The sequence below is a fragment of the Staurois parvus genome, unplaced genomic scaffold (assembly GCF_062004578.1).
Source record: "Staurois parvus isolate SC_StPar_1 unplaced genomic scaffold, SC_StPar_1.0 ptg000021l, whole genome shotgun sequence".
Taxonomy (NCBI): domain Eukaryota; kingdom Metazoa; phylum Chordata; class Amphibia; order Anura; family Ranidae; genus Staurois; species Staurois parvus.
Genome location: NW_028317817.1, coordinates 1453819 through 1469076, shown reverse-complemented (window position 1 = coordinate 1469076; position 15258 = coordinate 1453819). Strand labels below are relative to the sequence as shown.

Below are 15258 nucleotides of genomic sequence, written 5' to 3'. Positions count from 1 at the left end.
ATAGTGCCCCATCGTGGGCGTCAGTGGGGGGAGGAATAGTGCCCCATCGTGGGCGTCAGTGGGGGGAGGAATAGTGCCCCATCGTGGGCGTCAGTGGGGGGAGGAATAGTACCCCATCGTGGGCGTTAGTGGGGGGAGGAATAGTGCCCCATCGTGGGCGTCAGTGGGGGGAGGAATAGTGCCCCATCGTGGGCGTCAGTGGGGGGAGGAATAGTGCCCCATCGTGGGCGTCAGTGGGGGGAGGAATAGTGCCCCATCGTGGGCGTCAGTGGGGGGAGGAATAGTGCCCCATCGTGGGCGTCAGTGGGGGGAGGAATAGTGCCCCATCGTGGGCGTCAGTGGGGGGAGGAATAGTGCCCCATCGTGGGCGTCAGTGGGGGGAGGAATAGTGCCCCATCGTGGGCGTCAGTGGGGGGAGGAATAGTGCCCCATCGTGGGCGTCAGTGGGGGGAGGAATAGTGCCCCATCGTGGGCGTCAGTGGGGGGAGGAATAGTGCCCCATCGTGGGCGTCAGTGGGGGGAGGAATAGTGCCCCATCGTGGGCGTCAGTGGGGGAGGAATAGTGCCCCATCGTGGGCGTCAGTGGGGGGAGGAATAGTGCCCCATCGTGGGCGTCAGTGGGGGGAGGAATAGTGCCCCATCGTGGGCGTCAGTGGGGGGAGGAATAGTGCCCCATCGTGGGCGTCAGTGGGGGGAGGAATAGTGCCCCATCGTGGGCGTCAGTGGGGGGAGGAATAGTGCCCCATCGTGGGCGTCAGTGGGGGGAGGAATAGTGCCCCATCGTGGGCGTCAGTGGGGGGAGGAATAGTGCCCCATCGTGGGCGTCAGTGGGGGGAGGAATAGTGCCCCATCGTGGGCGTCAGTGGGGGGAGGAATAGTGCCCCATCGTGGGCGTCAGTGGGGGGAGGAATAGTGCCCCATCGTGGGCGTCAGTGGGGGGAGGAATAGTGCCCCATCGTGGGCGTCAGTGGGGGGAGGAATAGTGCCCCATCGTGGGCGTCAGTGGGGGGAGGAATAGTGCCCCATCGTGGGCGTCAGTGGGGGGAGGAATAGTGCCCCATCGTGGGCGTCAGTGGGGGGGAGGAATAGTGCCCCATCGTGGGCGTCAGTGGGGGGAGGAATAGTGCCCCATCGTGGGCGTCAGTGGGGGGAGGAATAGTGCCCCATCGTGGGCGTCAGTGGGGGGAGGAATAGTGCCCCATCGTGGGCGTCAGTGGGGGGAGGAATAGTGCCCCATCGTGGGCGTCAGTGGGGGGAGGAATAGTGCCCCATCGTGGGCGTCAGTGGGGGGAGGAATAGTGCCCCATCGTGGGCGTCAGTGGGGGGAGGAATAGTGCCCCATCGTGGGCGTCAGTGGGGGGAGGAATAGTGCCCCATCGTGGGCGTCAGTGGGGGGAGGAATAGTGCCCCATCGTGGGCGTCAGTGGGGGGAGGAATAGTGCCCCATCGTGGGCGTCAGTGGGGGGAGGAATAGTGCCCCATCGTGGGCGTCAGTGGGGGGAGGAATAGTGCCCCATCGTGGGCGTCAGTGGGGGGAGGAATAGTGCCCCATCGTGGGCGTCAGTGGGGGGAGGAATAGTGCCCCATCGTGGGCGTCAGTGGGGGGAGGAATAGTGCCCCATCGTGGGCGTCAGTGGGGGGAGGAATAGTGCCCCATCGTGGGCGTCAGTGGGGGGAGGAATAGTGCCCCATCGTGGGCGTCAGTGGGGGGAGGAATAGTGCCCCATCGTGGGCGTCAGTGGGGGGAGGAATAGTGCCCCATCGTGGGCGTCAGTGGGGGGAGGAATAGTGCCCCATCGTGGGCGTCAGTGGGGGGAGGAATAGTGCCCCATCGTGGGCGTCAGTGGGGGGAGGAATAGTGCCCCATCGTGGGCGTCAGTGGGGGGAGGAATAGTGCCCCATCGTGGGCGTCAGTGGGGGGAGGAATAGTGCCCCATCGTGGGCGTCAGTGGGGGGAGGAATAGTGCCCCATCGTGGGCGTCAGTGGGGGGAGGAATAGTGCCCCATCGTGGGCGTCAGTGGGGGGAGGAATAGTGCCCCATCGTGGGCGTCAGTGGGGGGAGGAATAGTGCCCCATCGTGGGCGTCAGTGGGGGGAGGAATAGTGCCCCATCGTGGGCGTCAGTGGGGGGAGGAATAGTGCCCCATCGTGGGCGTCAGTGGGGGGAGGAATAGTGCCCCATCGTGGGCGTCAGTGGGGGGAGGAATAGTGCCCCATCGTGGGCGTCAGTGGGGGGAGGAATAGTGCCCCATCGTTGGCGTCAGTGGGGGGAGGAATAGTGCCCCATCGTTGGCGTCAGTGGGGGGAGGAATAGTGCCCCATCGTTGGCGTCAGTGGGGGGAGGAATAGTGCCCCATCGTTGGCGTCAGTGGGGGGAGGAATAGTGCCCCATCGTTGGCGTCAGTGGGGGGAGGAATAGTGCCCCATCGTTGGCGTCAGTGGGGGGAGGAATAGTGCCCCATCGTTGGCGTCAGTGGGGGGAGGAATAGTGCCCCATCGTTGGCGTCAGTGGGGGGAGGAATAGTGCCCCATCGTTGGCGTCAGTGGGGGGAGGAATAGTGCCCCATCGTTGGCGTCAGTGGGGGGAGGAATAGTGCCCCATCGTTGGCGTCAGTGGGGGGAGGAATAGTGCCCCATCGTTGGCGTCAGTGGGGGGAGGAATAGTGCCCCATCGTTGGCGTCAGTGGGGGGAGGAATAGTGCCCCATCGTTGGCGTCAGTGGGGGGAGGAATAGTGCCCCATCGTTGGCGTCAGTGGGGGGAGGAATAGTGCCCCATCGTTGGCGTCAGTGGGGGGAGGAATAGTGCCCCATCGTTGGCGTCAGTGGGGGGAGGAATAGTGCCCCATCGTTGGCGTCAGTGGGGGGAGGAATAGTGCCCCATCGTTGGCGTCAGTGGGGGGAGGAATAGTGCCCCATCGTTGGCGTCAGTGGGGGGAGGAATAGTGCCCCATCGTTGGCGTCAGTGGGGGGAGGAATAGTGCCCCATCGTTGGCGTCAGTGGGGGGAGGAATAGTGCCCCATCGTTGGCGTCAGTGGGGGGAGGAATAGTGCCCCATCGTTGGCGTCAGTGGGGGGAGGAATAGTGCCCCATCGTTGGTGTCAGTGGGGGGAGGAATAGTGCCCCATCGTTGGTGTCAGTGGGGGGAGGAATAGTGCCCCATCGTTGGTGTCAGTGGGGGGAGGAATAGTGCCCCATCGTTGGTGTCAGTGGGGGGAGGAATAGTGTCCCATCGTTGGTATTAGTGACACAAATGATGGGGCACTATCCCTTCCACTGACACCAATGATAATTACCTTGCTGACTCCTGCTCCAGCCTGGGCTCGCTCTCTCCCTATCCCATCTACAGCCTGCATACCTGGCTGCAGCAGCAAAATTTGCACTTACCTGTCAGCTGTCTTCCTTCTCTGGCCTCTCTCTTCACTCGCTCCTGCAGCTCCCTCGATCTTCTTTGATCTCCGCGCGCTGCCGCTCGGCTCCTCCTCTCCAAGCTCCACCTCCTCACCGGTGATTGGCCGCCAGTGTGCCTCTCCTGAGCTACAGTTCCGGTGGCCAATCAGCGGCGAGGAGGCGGAGCTGTTGAGTGATCCCGGAGGTGTGGCCAGGTTACAGGGGAAGCATATCATCCCGCCCACACATCGCCGGAGACAGGAGCGGTGTCTCGGTTCCTAAGACCATCGGACATATGTGCTTTCCGATGGTCTTAGGCGACCCCTGTGAAATGGTCGTTCGACCCCCAAAGGGATCGCGACCCCCAGGTTGAGAACCGCTGGTATAGATACTGTAATTTATGCCTTTTTTTGCTATACAGCGCTGCACTAATTCAAATGATAATTGCGCGGTCATGCAATGCTGTACCCAAACGTAATTTACATCCTTTTTTTCACACAAATAGAGCTTTCTTTTGGTGGTATTTTATCACCTGTGCGCTTTTTATTTTTTGCGCTATAATAAAAAAAAAAAAAACACGAAAATTTTGAAAAAAAAACAATATTTTCTACTTTCAGCTATAAAAAATGTAACGTGAACTCAAAGTTAGTCATAAATTTAAGCCAAAATGTATTCTGCTACATGTTTTTGGTAAAAAAAAATCCCGTGCATTAGCGGGCAAACTGGCGCTATCTAGGAGGGGCGCTAACACTATCGGAAGTCACCAGTGACACTAATACAGTGATCAGTAAAAATCTGTTCACTGTAATCAATGACACTGGTGACAGGGCAGTGAAGGGGTTAACTGGGGGGAGTGGAGGGGGGCGATCAAGGGGTTAAATGGGATTTCCGGTGCACTAGCGGGCAAACTGGCGCTATCTAGGAGGGGCGCTAACACTATCGGAAGTCGCCAGCGACACTGATACAGTGATCAGTAAAAATATGTTCACTGATCAATGACACTGGTGACAGGGCAGTGAAGGGGTCAACTCGGGGGGGGGGGGATCAAGAGGTTAGACGGGATTATTGGTGTATTAGCGGGCAATCTGGTGCTATCTGGGAGGGGCGCTAACACTATCGGAAGTCGCCAGCGACACTGATACAGTGATCAGTAAAAATCGGTTCATTGATCAGTGACACTGGTGACAGGGCAGTGAAGGGGTTAACTGGGGGGGAGAGATTAAGGGGTTAAATGGGATTACTGGTGTACTAGCGGGCAATCTGGCGCTGTCTGGGAGGTGCGCTAACACTATTGGAAGTCGCCAGCGACACTAATACAGTGATCAGTAAAAATCGCTTCACTGATCAGTGACACTGGTAACAGGGCAGTGAAGGGGTTAATTTGGGGGGGGGGGGGCGATCAGGGGGTTAAATGTGTCCTAGGTGTGTTCTAACTTAGTGTAGTGCTTTGTACTCACTTTTACTGTGTCTTCTTCTCTGTCTGGAACGGAATGTGTCCAGGCAGAGAAAAATGACATCATATCCTGCCCTGTGTAAATGTCAACACAGGACAGCACAGGATAGGACAGGGACTGATCATCTGATTTCAGCCAGAAATCACTGGCTGAAATCTAATGATTGATCCCTCCTGGATCGAATCGTGTCACCCGGGGGTCGGCGGGAGCGCGCACGCGCGCCCCCTACCCGCGAAAGTGTCGGGAGTGCGGAGCCCGTTTTAAAACAAGCTTTTGCGCTCCACTGCCGCCCTGCACACATATATATACAGTGGCAGGGCGGCAAGCGGTTAAATACCTTCTTCAGCTCTGTGTATATAAAGGAGCATGGGGGAGCTCTTGTCCATCATGGGCATGGTATTGGCACAGCTCCAGATGATCCACATTGGCTCACAATTGATATGATTCAAAAATATTTAGACAGAATAAAGGTGAATAAAACACCTGGACTGGATGGCATACACCCACGAGTCCTTAAAGAATTCAAAGCAGTTTCTAATTTTTAGGGACTCTTGGCTGGCAGGCATAGCACCACTGGATTGGCATAAGGCCAATGTGGTATCAATATTTAAAAAGGAGTCAAAATCTTTACTAAGTAGTTTAACTTCTATAGTTGGGAAGATACTGAAGAGTTTAATAAAAGAGCACATAGATGAGCTATTACTGGAAAAAAAATATTTTAAGCAACAGACAGCATGTATTCATGAAAGACAGAAGTTGTAAAACAAATCTGATTTTTATGAGGTGAGCAAAACCTTGGACAGAGGGGTGGCGGTGGACGTGGTATACTTGGATTTTGCAAAAGCGTTTGACACAATTCCTCACACATGGCTAATGTGTGAAGTAAAGTCTAAGCTTGGAAAAATATGTATGTAAATGGGTAGAAAACTGGCTAAAAGATCGTATTTAGAGAGTAGTGGTTAGTAATTCATACTCAGAATGGTCTAGGGTTCTCAGTGGTGTACCCCAAGGTTCAATGTTGAGACCCTTACTTTTTAATATATTTATACACTATATAGGGTTTGGGATTAAAAATATCATTTCAGTCTTTGCAGATGACACCAAGCTGTGCAGTGGAATAACGTCCTTACAGGATATCTAAAACTTACAAGCCGACCTCAATGCACTGTTTAATTGGGCAACTATGTGGCAAATGAGGTTTAATGTTGATAAATGTAAGGTTCTGCACTTGGGAGCTAAGAATATGCATGCATCATACATACTAGGGGGGTACAACTGGGGGAATCAATGGTGGAGAAGGATCTGGGAGTTCTGGTAGATCACAAGCTTAATAATAGCATGCAATGCCAAGCTGCAGTTTCTAATGCGAGCAAAACCCTCTCTTGTATTAAAAGAGGTATAGACTCCAGAGATAGATATCATATTACCTCTGTACAAATCATTAGTAATACATCATCTGGAATATGCAGTTCAATTTTGGGCACCAATTCACAAAAAACACAGATGAACTGGAGAAAGTGAAGAGAAGGGCAACCATACTGATAAGAGGCATGGAGGAGCTCTGCTATGAGGAAAGATTAGAGGAACTGAATTTATTCTCCTGTGAGGAGATTAAGGAGGGATATGATCAACATGTATAAATATATCAGTGGTTCATATAGTGAACTCGGTGTAGAGTTATTCACCCTGAGGTCATCACAGACGACAAGAGGGTACTTTTTATGTCTGTAGGAAAATAAATTTAATCTCCAAACATGGAAAGGTTTCTTCACAGTAAGAGTTGTGAAGATGTAGAATAGACTCCCTCAAGAGCTGGTTCTGGCCAGCTCAGTCGATTGCTTTAAAAAAGGCCTGGTTTCTTTCTTGGATACACAGAATATAACTGGATACTATTTATAAAGTTGATCTAGGGAATATCCAATTGTCTCTCGGGGGGGGGGGGGGAAATCAGGAAGGAATTTTTTTCCTCTGCAGGAGTAATCAGATCATGCTTTTCTGGGTTTTTTTCCCTTCCTCTGGATCAACTGTGGGTGTAGGATTATAACTTTTTTTTTTTATGGTTGAACTGGATGGACTTTTGTCTTTATTCAGCCAGACTAACTATGTAACCTGGATGCCAGGAAGTCCAGGGAATGTGTCAAACAATGGAGTCTATAGTAAGACATTTGTACACCTTTTCAATAAGCACCAATGATGAGTTGTCTTATTAAGAAGAAGAGTACTGCTGTGTAACATCAATCTCCTTTACATCCAAAGAACTAGAAGATTCTATTAGAAGGGAAGAAGAAAGCAAGCAACAAGAAAAGCTCACTTTTTTTTAGCAGACTTCTAGTAAAAAAAAAGTCACTATTTTCCAGGAGGAATGCAGTCTCTGACCCTGCTGCTCCTGACTCTGAAGACAAGGGAAGCCAAGACTGTTTGATCAAAAACAGAACAATGCTGGATAGCAGAAAGTGACCGGGAAACATTCATACTACTTTTAGCCTCCCCCTTGTGTTTTCGATCTTCCATTGTATATGGTTCCCCTGTGGGGTACTCCCAGAACTAAAGTGGACATGTTCTGTCCCATGAAGGTACATTGTAGTTTAGGTGACAACAGTAACATTCCTTTTACTGTATAGAGATATATGGCAACGAAGAACTGTTTCCACATTTTAATAAATTAACCAGCTGCAGCGCTATCCACCAGGAAATGGTGTGTCCTTTTGGGCACTATACAATCTGCCCGTGCATCACAGGGGTCAAAATGGTGCCAAAACAGGCACTGTGGTGTCCAAAGTACCAAGATGGCACCCGCACCTAGGCCCCTGCCAGAGGAAGAGGTGCAATATGACAGACACATATACGCAGGACCATAAAAAATGGCTACCAAGCACCACAAGTGCAATGTTCAGAAGACTTACCCACTTAAGATAAAACTGATCTCCACAGGAATAAGGCTAGCTCTCAAAGGAACCTGTATATGATCCTTACACTCCGCTGCCCGGGCTCCCTAAATGGAGGTGGCAGGAAATCCTAATCTTTCCAAACCACTTTTAATGGGCCAGTGCCCAACTTACCCTACCCTGGGTAGAAACTCTGGGAACCATGCACTAGATAACTTCATCCCCTTCAGTTAGGCTCATCCCTACCCTCCGGCTACAAGGGGATGTTCAAGTACTGGGTTCCCCCACAGGTGGACCTTGGACCTGTAGTGCATCTGGTGGTGGTGAGCACGTTGTATGACATACTTAAGAGCATTGCGGTGTATTGAGTCCAGAGCAGTTGCTACTTACAGGCCAACCCTGCTCCAGTCTTTGCACGGGGTACACAAAAGTCCATGCATATAAACTCTTTGGCTTTAATAGGTCAGAATTAGAGACAGTCATTAGGTTACCTAAATTTACTGTATGTTAACTATGTGCATAACCTAAGATGTAGGTCTGTACATCATCGCACAACAAAAATTATTTCCAATCCTGGAATACCAGACCAGTTCTTGTAGGTTGTAAAAGTAAATATAAAATAAGATGCCCATTACAAAATCCAATTTTGGCCAAAGGATTTAAAGTGGAGATATAGGTACATTTTTTCCATTTTAGATGAAGTGTTTTTTTTTTTTTCACCTGTGTCCTTTTGGGAAGATTTACCATCACGTCCTGTCCCATGGCCAAAACAGGGCATGAGAGGATCTCTCTCCAATGTGAGGAAATCCCTGGTTGTCACTAGCTTTACCAGAACTAGTGTCCCAGTTGAAAGATTTTCCCTCTATTCCTGCTCTGGGGACAACCCTTTGGTATTTCCTTTTATTTTACCTTTCGATGATAATGCTAAACACAACAAAAAGAGAGGGTGAATCGCCCTAAAGGGAACACAAACTGCAATAAGACCTCACAAGTGTTATAATCTATAGCCACTCTATTCCCAAAACTGAAAAAAATGCCTTTAGTTCTACTTTAAACACTGGATATAGCAATAGCATCATGACTATTACCTTGTTCAGCCATCGCTGAACACACTTACCAAAATTTTGGCAGATGCAGTTTCTAACAAATGCAAAACTTCTTGCCACCAACTCAATTTAAGCAACTGATCAAGAAGAGCACTGAAAACACCTTCATCAAAATTCATTCTGGGTAGATATTTGCTGTAGTACTCAATGAATACCAAAACTATAAAAAAAAAAACAAAAAAAAACATTTGTTATACATGTTCACAAAGCAGTTACTGGCAGCCACAGTAGGGAAGCCTAACACCTTTACTCCGAGCTGGTGATCACTGTGATGTGACACTGAATACATGACAAAACAGGCTTTTGTGTTATTTTCTCCTCTTGCCAACCCTACTTATGATATACAGTGCCTTGAAAAAGTAATCATACCCCTTGAAATTTTCCACATTTTGTCATGTTACCACCAAAAATTTAAATATATTTTATTGGGATTTTATGTGAGAGACCAACACAAAGTGGCACACAACTGTCAAGTAGAAGGAAAATGATAAATAGTTTTCAACATTTTTTACAAATAAATATCTGAAAAGTGTGGCATGCATTTGTATTCAGCCCCTTTACCCTGATACCCCTAACTAAAATCTAATGGAACCAACTGCCTTCAGAAGTCACCTAATTAGTAAATAGAGTCCCCCTGTGTATAATTTAATCTCAGCAGAAATACTGCTGTTCTGTGAAGCCCTCAGAGGTTTGTTAGAGAACATTAGTGAACAAACAGCATCATCAAGGCCAAGGAACACACCGGAGAGGTCAGTCCACTAAACTGACAGGTCGGGCAAGGAGAGCATTAATCAGAGAAGCAGACAAGAGGCCCATGGTACCTCTGGAGGAGCTGCAGAGATCCACAGTTCAAGTAGCAGAATCTGTTCACAGGACAACTATTAGTACTGCACTCCACAAATCTGGCCTTTATGGAAGAATGGCAAGAAGAAAGCCATTGATGAAAGAAATAACATACAAAATAGCAGGAGCACTGCCTCAATGTATGTTATATTACATGAAAAACATGCTATAATAATGAACACATAACAAAAAATTGTGAAATAAAGTTCAACAAAAATCCCTTTCACATCCAAAAGGTGATAAGTGCTCTGTGTTCCCCGACTATGTGCCCCCTCACTCACCAACTTTAATGGACTCTTATGGTGAAATTAGAGTCTTTCACGCTTTTGGTGGGGCATAGCAAGTTATGCTGGAGCTTTTAGTCCTCTTGATTAAATGTTGGTTGTTATTCCCAGTCATTCAAATGTAAAGCCGATAGGTATATACATGTAAGGAATGGAAAGAGGCATCCAAAATCGTGTAATTCTGTTTATTAGTAAAAGCAGACACACTAGAATTGCAGTCACATGTTTCCAGATACAATAGGCACGAATCTCCAAGTGTACAATAGTAGGTTGCTAGTAATCCACAGAGCTCCTAAGCTAGTATCACTACGTCCGTGTCTGATGCATTTCACCCCTCCCACGGAGGCGACCAGGGACCTAGAGTCTACAGGACAACCATCCTAAACATACAACCAGAGCTACAATGGAATGGTTTAGATCAAAGTATATTCATGTGTTAGAATGGCCCAGTCAAAGTCCAGACCTAAATCTAATGGAGAATCTGTGACGAGTTGAAAATTGCTGTTCACAGACACTCTCCATCCAATCTGACAGAGCTTGAGCTATTTTGGAAAGAACGGGCAAAAATTTAACTTACTAATGTGCAAAGCTGATAGAGACATCCCCAAAAAGACTTGCAGCTGTAATTGCAGTGAAAGGTGGTTCTACAAAGTATTGACTCAGGGGGGCTGAATACAAATTATGCCACACTTGTCACATATCTATTTGTAAAAAAAGTTTGAAAACCATTTATCATTTTCCTTCCACTTTACAATTATGTGCCACTTTGTGTTGATCTATCACATAAAATCCCAATAAAATACACACGTTTTTGGTAGTAACATGACAACATGTGGAAAATTCCAAGGGTTATGAATACTTTTTCAAGGCACTGTTGGAGACTAAATCTATTAGATAAAACTTGGTGTTGCTCAAAAATCTTTCTTAAATTGGTACTGTCCGTGATACTTTTTTTATTTGCACTAACATACAATTTTGAGGACAAGCTTTCGGGGTATGTCCCCTTCTTCAAGGTCCAAGCAGTATTAATCACAAAGTTTTAGCAGAATGTTAAAAGAAATGTGGGGGATGAAGAAGAAAAAAAAAATGCTTGAGGTGATAGTCATAAAACTGTTGGATAATGATTGAGGAATTCCATGTCCAAATTAAGGCCGTTATCTCTTGTGTCCAATAGAATCATCATTCTTAGTTCAAAGGTTTTTCTTTCCTGAATGGATTTGAAATTTTCTTTAAGAACTAAAATATTGAGGTCTTCCATTGTGTGGTCCTGTTTGTGTGAAATGGTGTCCCACAGGTGTGCAAAAGTCATCTTCTTTATGTTCCTTGATGGTATGTCTGTGCAAATTCATCCTTGTTTGCAACTTCTGTCCTGTTTCGCCAACATAAGATCCTTTGCTACATTTTCCGATCTCTAGTCTTTTTTTTTTTTTCTAGTTTTTTCATCCCCCACATCTCTTTTAACATTCTGCTAAAACTTTGCGATTAGTACTGCTTGGACCTTGAAAAAGGGGACATACCCCGAAAGCTTGTCCTCAAAATTGTATGTTAGTGCAAATAAAAAAAGTATCACGGACAGTACTCAATTGTTTCTGTTACAAATGCACTAATACGGCTACAATCACCTGAAGTCTTAAATTGGTAAAATGATACAAAATTGGCATGCAAGATAACTTCGACTTGGTTCACACTAATGCAGAGCCATATTCATGCAATTTCCAGTGGGACTATGTAGTGCCATTTTCTTGCAAACTTGATCCAGCTTCAATGCAACCTTACTCATCAGTATTGTTAGGAAGCAATTCCTGAGAGAACTCTTCTTCCTAAAAACTCTCCTCCCAAGCACTTTCCCTGCACACCTAAGCATAGTAGAAATTCGCGTTCCTGCTCACTTTTTTTATGTGTTTTTCACACACAAACAAGTGTTGTGCAAAGGGAAGCCCTTTCACTTGATTGGGCTGCCCTACACGTGACATACACCCAAAAGCATATCAATAACCTTTTCAATTGTGAAGCGCAATACAGTTTCAGTGCACATTTTGACGGGTTTGTAGCACGCTTTTCCATGCAACAAACAAAGCAAAAACACACATCTTCTAACCTTGGTGTGTCATTAACAATAAGACTGTATTCACAACTGCGTATTCCCAAACACACAGCAACCTGCAACCTGCTTTGCTCCACGTTTTGGAAATGTGCTGCGCATGTGCATTGTGTTGCCATGCAATCACACCTGCACGTTTCCAAATGCATGGAAACCCACACAAAGAAAATGTGTGCTTTGCCATGCGGTTTGAAAGGCACTGCAAACACATATTGCGGTTGCGTTGCTAACCATGACTGCAGTCATTAACAGTTAGCTTGTGTTAACAGATGCACGCTTCCAAATGCATGGCAATCCACACATAAAACGCATGCTTTGGCCCCTGTTTACTAATGCACATTGCGCTTGTGTTGCTAAAGCAGCATGCTAACTGAGATTGGGGTGTCTAATTAGGCTGCATTCACATCTGCACGTTTGTGAATGCAAGGCAAAATGCACATAAAATGCGTGCTTTGCTAAGTTTCAGAATCACGCACATTGTGTTGCTATGCATTCACATCTGCAATGTTCAGAACATACGGCAATCCAGACAGAAAATGTGTGCTTTGTTGTGCATTTCAGAAATGTGTTGCAAGTGCACATCGTGCTTGTGTTGTCATAATTGTTGTCATAATTGGCATGCTAACTGCAACTAGGGTATCATTAACAATTCGGCTACATTCAAATCTACGCATTTCCAAAACCACAGCAACCCGCTCACACAAAATGCTTGCTTCACCGTTTGGAAACATGCTGCAAATGTGCATCGTGCTTGCAATGTCATAATAGTAACACAAGGGTGATGTGCATCACCTGTGAACAGAATGTGAACTCAGCCTTATTGCTAATCACACCCCAGTCATGCTTAGCAGGCAAGTGTTTTGTCACGGGACAAAATGCACTACAACCACAACAAACCGCTTACTGACAAAACCTATGATGCCAAACAACCGAAAAGGTTCTCAAGCTACTTTGGGGTGCTTGTCATGTGTAGGACAACCCATTGCGAGAACGTTTCCTCTAAGCTCAGATGTGAATAGAACGTGCTTGGGAGGAGAAACTGTACTGTAGGTAATAAGGGTGACCTGGAAAGAGAAGGGTTAAAAAGAAACAAAACAAAATAAAAACCCTTGACTTATCAAAGTTGCATATGAATCGTTCATTATCTAAAGCCGATGTGAATTCTAGACGTTTATAGGGCTAAAATTGCACTGGAGTCGCAATAAAGTAGTAGCAGGAACCTTTTCCAAAATCACACCATGCTGAGTCGCACAGATTAGGATCGACACCATTGAAATAAATATGATTTCCCTTATCATGTAATTCGTGTGAACAGGGACTTAAAGCGGCATTAAACTCCAAACCGAAAATGTATTATAATGCAGTTTACCAATCATTAGCTGGGGTGGCTGAATCAGTTTACTTTTTTTGGCTTTGTTCCCTCTGTTTTCACCTGCTGATCAGGCCAGTAACACCTCCAGTATTAGTGAGGCACCACCTTGGAGAAATTAACACAGGACACAGCAGCATTGTCAGTCTGGGGGGGATGGGAGTGTTAAATGTATCGCCAGATTTGAATGCAACAGCAAATTGAAGCCAAACTTCAGCTCACACTTTATAATCAGTTACAGCAAACAGTTTTTTTCCTTCTGGGATAAGGGTTGTAAATGAATAAATAGAAGCCAATCATTTTAATCATCCTGGCCAGTGGTAAATGGATGGTCTCATCTTTGTAAACTGATACATTCCAAAACATGCTGGTAGGTGAATTGGATCCTGTCTAAATTGGCCCTAGTATGTGTATGTATGAATGTGAGTTAGGGACCTAAAGGGGAGATTGTACGCCCCTTGAGGGTTAGGGACTGATGTGAATGTACTATATATATACTATATATATATATATATATATATATATATATATATATATATACACATACATATATATACACATACATATATATACACATACATATATATACACATACATATATATACACACACACACACACACACACACGTAAAGCACTGCGCAAATTGATGGCGCTATATAAGTACCTGAAATAAATAAATAATAAAATCTGCTGGAGCTTGAGAAAGACAGCAGACTTGCTGGCTGAATCACCAGAGGAAAGAAAACCTAAAAAAGGAAACCAATGCAGCCATCACATACAAGAATTGGTAAACTGCAATATAGTTTGTTTTTGGGTTTGATATGGCTTTAACCTTGCTGCTTGTATATAAAAGGTTATGTTAACTTTCCTACAAAGTCTGCTATATTCCTAAAAACAGTTTATAAAAAAAGTAATCAACAAGAACAAGTAGGTCTTGACTCATTCTAGAACACTGTCCGTAAAAACAAACCTAACTATAATGAGAACCTTGCCAACGTTTGTTATGTCTAAGCCATTTCAGAAACTGGACCAAAATGGAAAGAATCACAATTGCTGCAACCCATGCGAACTGAAAGAACATGAGCACACTAACTGGACTGCTCCCTGCATTAGATAATGTATAACAAAAATGGAGTACTGCTGCATTTTCTTATTTTCATGAGCCAGATCAATGGACAAAAGTGGACAGTCTACTCAAAGGGTATGAAAAGGGCTGTGTCTTCTGCTTGTAGCTGCACACTCAGCAATAAGCTGGGATTAACATGATTTGTTTACACCAAAAAAACAGAAGTGACACCATAAAAGACGGCAAAATGTAGCCTAAATATGGGACAGTTTCTACCAAATAATGATAGGGAGCAACAGTGCAGCAGAAGCATACACAATTTGCATGTTTGACGTATTTAATATATTAAAACATGGGACGTTGTAATAGGTATGTCATACACAAAAAATTAAAACATGCACTTTTTCGAAACATAGATTTAAAAAAAAAAAAAAAAAAAAAAAAAAAAAAAGGATAGAAACTTGTCTCACATTTTGTACTTACATGCACGTTGTAGAAAACTTGTGCGATTTTCATTTATCATCCTACGCAACAAATCCATACACAGCTGAAGAAGAGGAAAAAGATATGAAGAACTGGAAAATATGATATTTCTACTCACCATAAAATCTTTTTCTTGAAGTCCACCAAGACACAGTCTTTCACCATCGAGTTACACTACCGCCTACAGGAGCATTGGACAATTGCAAGCAAAAAAAAAAAAAAAAACGAAGGCAAACCCTGGATATACACTCCTATTACAAGCAGGTCTCAGAGTAAT

The 15258-nt window shown here is 45.9% G+C and overlaps 1 protein-coding gene across 1 annotated transcript in view; it reads right to left on the bottom strand.

The window, feature by feature from the left end:
• Window positions 1-15258, bottom strand: part of TOPAZ1 (testis and ovary specific TOPAZ 1) — a 184693-nt gene that overhangs the window by 104633 nt on the left and 64802 nt on the right. Inside the window, exons 4-5 of the mRNA XM_089691165.1 lie at window positions 14982-15045; window positions 8846-8994 (exon numbers count right to left, since the gene is read on the bottom strand). Of these exons, the coding sequence (XP_089547291.1) occupies window positions 8846-8994; window positions 14982-15045 (213 nt within the window). The remainder of the gene's footprint in view (window positions 1-8845; window positions 8995-14981; window positions 15046-15258) is intronic.